Source organism: Mus caroli, unplaced genomic scaffold (assembly GCF_978045245.1).
Source record: "Mus caroli unplaced genomic scaffold, Mus_caroli_1 scaffold_16, whole genome shotgun sequence".
NCBI classification, from domain to species: Eukaryota; Metazoa; Chordata; class Mammalia; order Rodentia; family Muridae; genus Mus; species Mus caroli.
This window is the reverse complement of record NW_028227271.1, coordinates 26,462,382-26,474,720: the sequence shown is the minus strand read 5'-3', so window position 1 is coordinate 26,474,720 and position 12,339 is coordinate 26,462,382. Positions and strand designations below refer to the sequence as shown.

The 12,339-nt window shown below is 47.7% G+C and overlaps 1 protein-coding gene across 1 annotated transcript; it reads left to right on the top strand.

Annotated features, from left to right (window-relative positions):
- Positions 1 to 6,562: 6,562 nt before the first annotated feature.
- LOC110310886 (apolipoprotein L2-like) lies at positions 6,563 to 11,677 on the top strand. The gene is made up of 4 exons (XM_021184031.3): positions 6,563 to 6,651; positions 6,958 to 7,084; positions 8,063 to 8,167; positions 10,523 to 11,677. The coding sequence occupies exons 1-4, from the start codon at positions 6,639 to 6,641 to the stop codon at positions 11,391 to 11,393; spliced, it is 1,116 nt and encodes a 371-aa protein (XP_021039690.1). The 5' UTR covers positions 6,563 to 6,638; the 3' UTR covers positions 11,394 to 11,677.
- Positions 11,678 to 12,339: the final 662 nt, after the last annotated feature.

The window sequence follows — 12,339 nt, the reverse complement described above, 5'->3', positions numbered from 1 at the left end:
GAGGGTATGGTTAAGTTCATCTGCATCGCATCATCTGAGAAGGTGAAGGTGCTTTCACTTTATTCCAAAGGTCTTGACCCACAACCAGTTTTCTATTTTCAACCCCATTTACCTACCTGCAGTCACTATAATCTTTTTATGCCTTTATAGATTTCTAAATTTACAACTATTTCCTACTCTCTGGGTCCAACTGGGTGACAATGGGATCTTGCAGAAGCTATTTTCAATCTTTCTAAAAAGGACCCAGCAAAATTCTTTAAAGTCTCCTTGATCAGTCAGTGTTGGACAAAAGGGAAAATCCATCTGTCCAGGCTGCATGGCCCAGGGAGGTTTTTCTACATTTTTGGAGAATAGGAAGTTTTGAGTTTTCCAATTATGCAGGTCACTTGTTGGGAAGGTCACACCAATTCTGAAACAGGAAGAAGCAGAACTCCCTCTTTTGACCAAGGGAAATTTTCCCATTCCCAGGGGCTGCTTAGAGAAGATGGTGGGGCAGGGGAGCAGAGGCAGTGTGTGGCTTGGGAAGTATTTCTCCTCCCTGTGTGCATGCTGCTCAGATGGCAAACCCCACCACTCCCCCATGTATAAGAGTCACATCCCCTCCCAACCTCTACCCAGGGACTGGGTCTGACTCAGCCCATGAATGGGAGGCAAACAACAAAGCAAGCATGCGTTCTGGAAGTGGGAAAGGCAAAGGTTTTGAGAATTTCTCTGGAGGACCTGGATGACCAAAAACATTCAAGTCCCTGACAAGGGGACACATGTCGTAAGGTTGGAGGTGAGATGGGTCTCACACCAGAGAAAGCCATTTGTCAGTACAGGGAAGCAGAACTGACAGAAACACACAGAGAGAGACACACAGAGAGGCACACAGTAAAGACAACAAAAGCTGGCCACCAGAGATTCATGCACCTGAACAGAAAAGAGAAGTCTGGTGACCTCTCACCCAGATCCTCGACACTGGATCAGTTGCTATATCCAGCTAGTATGTCCTTAACAGAAGGAGACTTGACCAGGCTTACCTCCAGAGGTGACAGACCAGGTGACTTTCTAATTTTGTTTCCTTGTAGTGTGGAGGTATCAGACCCCCCCCCCCACTGAAGAATTAGGCAGGAGTTGATTAAATGAACTGAAATGTCTCAGGTTGCATCCCCTAGGAGTTCCTTGGATAATACACTCTTTTCTTCTCTGGGGACTTGTAGAAATGTTATGGAATAGTCACCAGAGGAAACTACTTACACATGGTTTCCATTGCTGCAAAGAGACACCATGACCAAGACAACATTTATAAAGGACATTTATTCAGAGCTGGCTTACTGGTTCTGAGGTTCAGATCATTACCATCATGGTGAGAAGCATGGCAGCATGCAGGCAGGCATTGCACTGGAAGAGCTAAGAGTTCTACATCTTGTTCTTAAGGCAAACAAGAGAAGACTGCCTTCTAGGCAGCTAGGAGAAGGGTCTCAAAGCCCACCCCCCCACTGACATACATACTCCAACAAGGTGACCCTCCTAATAGTGCCACTCCCTGGGCCAAGCATATACAAACCATCACATTCCTCTCCCTGGCCCCCATAGTCTTCTTTAAACACATGAGTCTACGGGGCCCATAACTAACCATATCATAATAAAAAATATATTTAGTCTTCCTTTGAAAGTGTCCATAGTAAAAGTGCAAAGCTCAAAGATTCTTCTGAGATTCATCCAATCACCTAACTTTCAAAGAACAGATCCATACCTCCAACATCACAGGAAATACATCACCATGTCAAAAGAGCATAGTGAGGAAAGCCTGGACCAAATCAAGACAGAGAGCCAGCCGGGCAAACTCTAATCTCTGAATCTCCATGCCCTGTGTCAAAGTTCTCCTCAGGTCTCCAGATGCTCTCACCCTTGTGGACTGCTGTGGGCAGAGCTGGCATTCAACAACAACAGATTTCTTTCCCCTGGGCTGATTCCACTCCTGCTTAGTAGCTTTCTTTGGCAGATTTCCCCCAGCTCTGACATCTCTAAAAACTCAGGGTATGCAAGGTAACTCAAACATTACAACTTTTTGTTCCAATGTGTGATATCCACACATGATCTTCTGGGCTCCTCCAAAGCCTGGCATCACTTCTCCAGCTCTGCCCTCTGTAGCACTCTAAGCTCTGGTTGATCCACTCCACTGCGGCTGCTGTTCTTGGTGATGATCCCACAGTATTGGCATCTTCAATACACGGGGCTCTTCTGCTGCAACTGGGCTTCACCAAAAGTCCCTCATAGGTTCTTTTCATGCTGCCAGCCTTCAACTTCTTTCCATGACCTCTTCAGCCCTGGACCATCAACTGGGACTGAGGCTACACCTTCACCAATGGCCCCCCTGGCCTCTCACCATGCCAAGCCTCAGCTGTTCTTCATGACCCCTTCATGCCTTCAAAACCAGTACCACCTGGGTGATTCTTATACACTACCAAGTTCAGCTGCAGCCTGAGGTACAACCTTGGCTGTCTCTGGAACACAGCTTCTTTGTGCTCTCAGAAAACACTTCCCAGAAGATTTCACCTCAATGATGCTGGTCTGTTCTTAACCACCGCTAATTTCTTAGCTCCAGCTAACCAGCATCAATAGTCCCAGTAGTCCCTTTTATTCTTGGCTCTAAAGCCAGAGCCACATGGCTGAAGTTGTTGAGTTCTGCTACTTGCTGGAGCTGAAACACAGACCCTCCCACCTACCCGCCTTGTTCTATTACGGCTTTCTGTTTTCCAGCTTTGTCACAGCCTAAGCCTGGCTGTCCTGGAACTTGCTCTGTAGACTGACCTTGAACTCATTAATCTGCTTACCTCTGTCTCCTGGGATTAAAGGCATGTACCACCATGCTGGGACCTAAGCTTTTCATGGACACTATTCCTCAAGATCCAGATCAAAATGTGTCCTCTGGAGTTTCTGGAGTATAGTTCACTCCAGATTAAAATTCCAATTGAATATTATAACTAAGAACAAACAATAGCCAACATGATATAACTATTCATTGGCCAATGGCAAACACATAAACAATAAGCTTAGCTGGGTGGGATCTTGCCCTGAAGTCACCACTGCCTTAGTCTGTTTATCTCCTCAAACACAGGACTTAGCTCCATTGCACTTCCTGGTTTGCTTTTATTACATACACCATACATGTTGCATTTTTCCTTTCTAAGCTTGCTACACTCAATCAGAACGCACTTCATGAGCATAAACCAGAGGACGCAGTCTATGTTGTTCTTTTCTGAGACTTCCTTTGTCAATGCAATTAGACAAAACCTCTTTACCTTCGACATAGTCTGATTCTTAGGATAAGGGCAAAAAGCAGCAATATACCATGAGGACAAGCTTCAGAGTTCAAATTGTCCTTAGCACATATGGCTTCCATATTCCTACTGGGAAGGCCCATTAAGTCCCACTTAAAGCATTCCATGCCATTCAACATCCAAAGCCCCCAAATCCACATTCTCCCAAACAAAAACAAAGTCAGGCCTAGCACAGTAACACCCTACCTCTCATACTGGAAGACCCCCTAAAAGAGACCTTCACTGAAGTCTCGGGATAATAGCAGACCCCCAAGAACTCAGGAGAGACCAAGCTTGATACAAGCCCACGAGGCTTTATTCGGGGAAAGCCAGAGCTCTGGGGACGACTGGTATTCCACAGAGGGGTAGAGGAGTTGACCCCGAGGGGGAAGGGGTCCCAGCTTTTATAGACCCTCAGGGGGGAAAGGAGAAGGAGGGAGTAGGGGATTTGTCAATCTAAACAATATCTATTCTCAAAACATGGTTATAGGAAGGGTACAAGGAAAGAGTCTGGTGCAGGTGCAAGGCAGCATATGCCTCAGGACACCAGCACAGAAGCAATAAAGCTGGCCTTGCAGCCAGGTTGGGGTCAGGCTCTTCCACCCTTTCCATCTTCCCTAAGCACAAGACAGCAGGAGAGATTCCTCAGACGAAACTATAGAGTCTATGGGGGCTCAGCCTGGGTACCAGGATGGCTGAGACTTGGCCAGGACACCTCCTGGAGATGGCTGCTGTTACTCTCTCTATTGAGAGATGGAGAAAACAAAGAGAATGGAGAACAAGGACCAAGCCTCTCTGTTCTTGGAGCCAGGACACCCAAATCTGGCTCTGGGGTGCTGTGACAGAAGCAGAATGGGCACAAGGGCTGTTTCTGAGACACAAGGACCTCAAGGTTTTCTCCCCCAACCTGTCTCTGAACCCCTACTCTGAGTCACACCTTGTGAGGGAACTGAGGCTCCGAAGAGAGTGACTTGACTAGGGTTCTGGGATAGAAACTGACAGGTGGTGACAGCCACCTACGCTCTGGGCTTCACCTGCCCTCTGCTCAACTGTAGAGGATAAGCAGGAAGAACAGGGCCTTCCTGTGTGAACTGGGACACACACCCATAAGCCTGTGTTCTACAGTCAGACATAGCTGCAGGAAGCCGAGTGCACCCTCTGGGACCCCTGCATTACTCTTTCCGACTTTTGAAGTGCTCTCTGCTGCCATCAGACTTTGTTTGCTTGATTTCTGCAGCCTGACTGCAAAGTCAATTCCTTCTTCCCCTTGGCATTAAAACTTAGCTGCCCCTGCTCATGTTTTCCCTGTTTCCTCTGGCTCTGCTTGCTGGATACATGGAGTTAGCTGTGGTCTCACCTGGACACATAAAACACTGGTTGATGTAAGAAAGGGAGCCTCTGGGAAAGGAGCTGTCAGGACATCAGCCTCTAGCAGGAGCTCTGGGAGAAGAGAAAGTCATGTGACCAAGGCGGTGTGGGGATGCTTGGGATTCAAGATGGGATAACAATCAAGGGGACAGAGGTTCATTGCAGACAATGTGACAGAGCCTAACAGAGAAGCTTCACTTTAAGGCCCAGAGAGGAGGTCACTGAGAATACAGTTAAAGTAAAATTGTAAGACAGATCGATGCTATAGATAGAAATTAGAGTACATTAAGCTGGGGACAGAGGGGAGAGTATTAGAGAGAATAAGGACAAAATTCCCCCAGTTTCATATACCATTTTCCCCCAGAAGCTGGGAGTCCTGGCCAGGGCTCAAAGCCAGTGTCATAGTAGGCATGTGATTCTCAATGGCAGAGATAAGGAAAAACATTTGTTCATGAGTTTCTCTTGCATCCATGCCACAGTGTTAGGAGGTAGGGACCAGAGAGGCATGAGAACATATGGCGATGGGGATGGAGTGGCAGGGAGACAGGTAAGTGGTCTGAGATCTAGCTGGGTCTAGCTGATTGCTCTCCGATAAATCCCTGGAACCTTCTGTAGCCCTCAATCCCAAAGGCCTTGCGACTCCCACAGTAGGCCAGCAATTGACAGCATCTGGAATTTAATTCTTTAATTTATCATGTTTCCTGACCCAATGCTACAAGAGAAACACAACAGAGTCTGGAGGCTCTGTAAGAGTGCAGGCCAGGGACAAGTTAGTATCTAGAGGCCATCTTAGTTTTCCAGCCTTGGTAATGGACTGCCACCAAGATCACAGCAGTGATCAAATCTAGTGGGGCCAGCTTCCCCAGAAGAGTGGAACATTCAGGTAGAGAGAGAATGGGGAAGGCAGCAGGTGATGTAGGCATTGGGATTATGATGGGACCTTTCTAGGCCCATCCATGCTTGATTCAGAAACTTAAACTGCCAGGATCCCAGCAGCCAATCAACACTCACCTAAGATAGTAACCTGGAGTTGATTGGCTGGTCCCAGAGGAAGCTGAAACAGGGACATTGACAGGCTTGTGGAGTCAGCAGTGGCAGACAGAAATTGGGGAAGGAGGAGGATGAGAGACCCATGAGAAATAGGGAGGCCAAGAGAGGATGACTGTGGAGTCTCTCAACGAATGGCGAGAGGGACAGTCTGCAACAGGCTTCTGGGGTTGGCGTGGAAAGGCTGAGAGAGATTGGCTTTGGTTCCCAAAGAGGGGCTTGGATGGTTAAGGGGACAAGCAGTCAGTGGTGGGGGTGGGGCAGGGCAGCTGGGGTACCCTAGGCAAGAGGGACCTCTTGGAAGAGAGGCTCAGGGAAAGGAGTGCGGGAACTGATGGACCAATCAGGAAAGTGGAGAAGAGGGAGGCTGTCCGGTGTCCTTGACCCAAGTGAGGGTTTACCCTTGTCTCCGTGTGTGTGTGTGTGTGTGTGTGTGTGTGTGTGTGTGTGTGAGAGAGAGAGAGAGAGAGAGAGAGAGAGAGAGAGAGAGAGAGAGAGAGAGAGAGAGAGGGAGAGAGAGTTTCCACCTGCAGCTGGCTAGCTGAATATTTTTCTGCATCTCCCTTTCTGTGTGAAAAATCTGTTCTTTCTCCACAGCTGTGTTCTCAGCTGAAGCCTTCTCCAGTGTCCCCAACAGGACTGCAACCCTCTACCTTACAGTTGAGAGAGCAGCAAGGCTGGGGGTCACAGGACTGTCATTAAATAGCAGTGACAGAGCCCAGTGAAACAGAAGAAGGGTCAAGTTCTTTTGGTCACTGGAAGCCACTGTTGAAAGAAATGTGTGTCCCAGATCCCTGATCACCTAGCTGTCCCCATTCTGTCTCACAGGTACCTTTTCCTCCTGTAGCCTGGTCACCTGGTGAGCTGGAAGGTACACCTATTAAGTCCTCTGCCTGACACCTAGACCTGGCAGCTGTCATGAGCACCCCAGGTAAGTGGTCTTGTGCCCCACTTCTGCACATGACCTACGACTGTAAGGGTGGTAACAGGATGGGTCAGGAGCTCACACACACCCTCACTTAATTTCGATATAATGTGTGCTCTGTCTCCAAAGAGAGTCACCATGGTTAGAGCTTTTAACAATTAGTTTAAGGGTACATTCAGCCCCTGCCACTAACGACACCATAAGACTATACCATGTGGTAGGTGCTCAGACACACATTTAACCGGCTTGTCCCAGACCCACTCAAACTCCTGTGCACAGCCCTCTAACCTTATGTGTTTCCTTCCCATCTAGAGAGAAAGCGCTTCACTCCCACTGTGGCTCAGCACCTCCTGGACAGGAAGAGCCTAGAGGTCCTGCAGCTCCTGCTGACTGAAGAGGAAACCTGGAAACAGTTTGTGGCAGAAGTTGATTTGTCCAGGTCATCTCCCTAGGGGACACTAGCATTACCAGAGCCCGTGCATGGTTGGCTTTTCACAGGCAGGACTACTCTCTCCGGGCAGACCAAGGAGTTAGGGTTCAGGTGTCCGTTCTCAGCAACCATTTCCTCCTTACTCCCTGTCAGAGAGCAGCCTCTGCTTGAAGGGAGAGGGCAGCAGCCACAGGTGACAAGATTGTTCCTGACATTGCTGCTCCTGTGTAGATGGATTGAATTATTTCTATCCCTGGCTAGCTTCCAAATGAATGAGACACAGACTATGATTGATCGATCGATTGGTTGATTGCCAGGGGATTACCTCTAATCTCTATCTCTAATGGATAAACTGGCCCAACTGTGTTTCCCCCAAATACTTGCTGTTTGGTTCTTCCTGGATTACTTCCACTCCAAAGTCTGTTCTGGGAGGCCCTGGTATTCCACTGCTAATTGAGATCTCCTGATCTCTCTCTTCTCCCTCCCCCTTCCTTCTCTCTCCCTCTCACTATCCTTCTCCTTGGACTGTCTGCCCAGTCACTCCAACCTTCTATTCTCCCCAGGAATTGGCTGTCACCAGTTTTTTGTTGTTAACTATAAGTTTTACATTTGGGAGCAAAGTTTACACAACAAACGCTGGTGTGGTGGGAATTCCCTTGTGTAGGGGCAGCTAGATCTTGGGCTGCAGAATTTAGAATTTCAATACATAGCAGCAGTAGATGAACCCTCACCCCCATCATTCCTGTGTAAGAAAAATAAGATGATGTCTGTGGGGGGCTCAGCATAACTCCAGTAGGCAGTAGGTGTCCAGCACACAGTAGGTGTTCAATGAAAGGTAGCTTTAAAAAAAAAAAACTTTATTTAATGTGTGTGTGTGTGTGTGTGTGTGTGTGTGTGTGTGTGTGTATGTGTGTGTGTATGGTTTTTCCATGTCAGTGAGTTTGTTTTACAAGCAGTCTTCCTGTATCAGTCACTCTACTATTACAGGGAAGAGGAAGCTGCCTTGCGAGTGTCTCTTGCTGAGATCTTTGCTGATCCTGACGGAGAAGATGAAGATGAGCTCCAAAATGACCTGCAGGACAACAACCAGAGGTACTCAGCCAAAGACCCAATGAAGCCCTTTTCTCTCTAGATAGGAAGGGAAAAGGACAGGGTTAGAGGACCATGCATAAATTTGAATGGATCAGGGACAAGCTGGTTAAGTGTGTGCCTGAGCACCTGCCACAGGACCTATTTTAATAATGTCATTCATGTTAGGGACTGAGTTGTGTCCCTAAACTCATTGGTAAAAGCCCTAACCCTGGAGATGTTTGGAGATGGAGGATTTAAGGACAGCCAGTATTGAAATTAAGTGAGGGTGTGTGAGGTCCCTAACCCGAAGTACAGTCAAATCCATAGTACATCAAGGCCCAAGAGGGCTCAAGACCCCTACAGTTGTGAGCCACCAAGTGTAGCTGCTGGGACCTGAACTCACTTGGTCTGCAAGAGAACCATGCATCTGAATAAAGAAACTCTCTCTCCAGCCCATTACAATAACAAGTGCCTTTACTTACCTGGAACTCATCACGGTGACCAGATTGGCTGACCAGAGAGCATGAGGACCCTCCTGACTCTGCATCCCCAAGCAGGGATGACAGGCCCAGGCCCAGAACCTGGCTTTCCTATGTGGCCTCTGGAAGACTGAACACGGGTCCTCCTGTTTGTGTGACAAACGCTGCACCCACTTAGCCACATCCTCAGGTCCCTTCTAAGTCTTTAAGCAGAATCTTCTCTTGTCCTCAGGACACAGTGCCTCATGGGCAAGGTCACATGGAGTGTCACACACCAAGAAAGCTCCCATGGGAAAGAACCGTTAATCTGATACATGTTACCACAGGCAGGAAGGCACTGTTCAGGATGGCTACTCTAAGACAAAAGACACAACAAGTCTGTCAGTTCCTTCAGCTGGAGACTCACAGCAGATGAGCTGAGTGACAGGCAGTAGAGAGCAGAGAGTAGGGGCATTGTGAAGCTGACCTCATGGGACTCCTCCTGAGGAAAGCCACGGCCAAACACATCAACAGCTGAACATGGAAACCTGATGGAGCTTAAGCATGAAAGGTAGATGTTCGCCCAAGCTGATGTAGGATTCTGCCAAGTCTGTGCAGGGCAAGCACAAGATGCTCAGGAAGAGCATAGAAAGCCAAGGTCCATCCATACTGGGGAAACAGTTTACAAGACTTAACGCTTTCTCAAGGAACAAAATTCTTGTCAATCTGACTTCAGTGTCTAGAAGTTTGCTGGCCCTTCATCAAATACACCATTCCCATAAGTGACTGGGGTCTCCCTCCCTCCTGGAAGACTGTGCCTTCAGTGTCCCCTTCCTCTGGGGTCAGAGGTGACAGTAAAATCCCCACCACACCTCACCTTTCTCAGGCTGAGAATTCCATAGTGGAAGTGCTTAGGAACCTGTGTGTTTTGAATTCTCAACTCCCTGTTACTTAAACTCTTACAGAAGCACAGTGAGATGCCTTAGGGAAGGAGCCCATGTGAGTGAGGATTCCCCACATGTGAATGTGGAATCCACTCATGTTTCTTTACCTTCACTCTATGCGCTGTGTGTTGAGTGGACAGATCTTAGCTTGAGTTATCCCAACAGTTCAGGAGTACACACCATTGCAGTGCAAAAAAGACCTCCAGCTTCAAAGAATGTCCTATATCAGGTTTCTCTCTTAGAGATGTGCAACTTGCAGAGTCTCACAGCACAAAGCTCCAGGCAAACATGGACACTCCTGGCCAGCAGGACATGGTATCCTCTAGCACACCCTTCTATTGCTAGACATTTAATAAGGGAGCCTTCCCCTCAGGGTCAATGTCCTCACTACCAAAACAGTTCTCCCTAGGCACTCTAAACAAAGAGAGGTGAGGTTAGAGAAAAGAAATAACCCTTTAATTTAGGGAACATTAGTGTTCCATGAAAAGTTCACTCTGGTAAGGATAGCAATTTTTTTGACCTAACCTCACCTCTCTTTGTTTAGCAATAGAAGGGTGTGCTGGAGGCGAGAGAGGCAGTTTGGTGATAGCAGCTCTTCTAGATGACTAACGCAGTGCCCAGCCCTCTCATGATGGCTCACGACTATGCAGTTCTAGGGATCCAATTCCTTCCTCTGTCCTCCACTGGCACCATCTCGGCACATGGAACACAGACACATGCAGGAGAAGTACTCATATACATAAAATAAAATAAAATAAAATAAAATAAATAGAAGGACACATATAAATGGTTTTGAATTCATAATGTCCTGAAGAACTAAAGATGGTGTGATTTATCAAGTGTGCTCATCTCGGTAAGAAAGCTTACAGAGCAGTAACGTTCTCCTCTGCTTCACAGTGAATGCTCTGTTGTTCCTACAGGACAGATCTTACTTTACAAGTGTCTTCCTTGCTCAACTGTCTCTCCTCTTACAGGAAAAAGGAAGATGTCTTGAGTGAAGCCCTGAGTGAGACCATACCTGATACTGATGTAGAAGATGAAGAAGAGATCCAAAATGACCCGTGTCACAAGGAAAGGTTCTTGGATGCTTATCCTCGGGTGAAACTGGAGCTTGAGGATCACATCAGGAAACTTCATGACCTGGCAGACAAGGTTGACAAGGTGCACAGGGACTACACCATCTCACAGATGGTAGCTACCTCCAGCAGTGCTGTGTCTGGAGTCCTGAACATCCTTGGTCTGGCTCTGGCACCTGTGACAGCAGGAGTCAGTCTGGCATTGTCAGCCACTGGCTTGGGGCTGGGGGCAGCAGCGGCTGTGACTAGTGCTTACACAAGCATTTTGGAAAACATAAGTGTGGTGTCTGCTGAAGCTAAAGCCAGCAAGCTGGTACCAACCAACAAAGACACAATGAAGGGCATGAAAGAAGTTTTGAATCAGAGTGGCCTCAGCCTCAGACGTCTTTCTGTATCTACAAATACCATCCAGAGCATACAAGGCATCCAGAAATGCATTAATGCCATTCAGCTGGCCAAAGCCAACACTCGCCTAGCAAATGATGCCAAGCGTCTCATGACCACAGGAAAGACATCAACCCAAACCACTAAACAGGTGAAGGAAGCCTTTAGAGGTACCACTCTGGCAATGACCAAAGATCCCCGGATCATGGGTGCAGCCAACACAGGTTTCTTCCTCCTGCTGGCTGTGATCAGCCTTGTGGAAGGCTCGAAGCATTCGCATGAGGGTGCTAAGTCACAGACTGCTGCAGAACTTCAGCAGCAAGCTTGGGACCTGGAGCAGAAGTTACAGGAGCTCAAAGAGGATCATGACAGCCTGATTCAGTGACCTCTTCCTCTTCCGTGCAGCTCAGATGACTGAGGAGGGAGTGTTCTGGACAGAGCCATGAACACATGGGAGCCTCTGACTGTACCCCTTCACAGCAGTGCCTGCTAAAGGGAGAGGGCACATTAAGATACAGGAAGCCAGAACAGAGATGGGACAATCTCATGACCTCTTACCAGACTCCAGCTCTTAGATCCATCAAATTCCCAATTAACAGCCAAGCTTCCAAGCTGGGGAGCGCATCCAAGACCTGACTAAGCCACATGGCTGCTCCTAAGCTGTGCCCACTGCACTGCTCCCAACTGAGGCTCACCAGCCTCACCATCCACTGAGCTGTCAATCTTCCTACTGTTTTTAGATTGGTGGCACAGAGACCTTCTCCTCTTTTCTTCTTCTGCCTCATTGTGTGTTTATCCAAATATTTCTCAATCTTACAATCAGACTCTGGTTGTGAACATCATTTTCTGTTCTTGGTTTTGGGTAGTCACATGGGTGCCATTGGTGAAAAGCTCAAGACTAGAAAGAGAGGATGCTGGGAATACCACCTGTCCAGTCATCACAAGTTCTTGGCCTTCCATACCACTGTGAATGCTAAGGAACGAAGAGGTGACATTGTATGACTGGTGAGTTCTTCTCTCTGCTACTAGATTCCAGGGAAAATCAGAATCTTTTTTTTTCTGTGTTAAACCCTTTATTTCTTTTTTTTTTTATTATTACGTATCTTCCTCAATTGCATTTCCAATGCTATCCCAAAAATCCCCCATACCCTCCCCCCACTCCCCTACCCACCCATTCCCACTTTTTGGCCCTGAGGTTCCCCTGTACTGGGGCATATAAAGTTTGCAAGTCCAATGGGCCTCTCTTTCCAGTGATGGCCTACTAGGCCATCTTTTGATACATATGCAGCTAGAGTCAAGAGCTCCGGGGTACTGGTTAGTTCATAATGTTG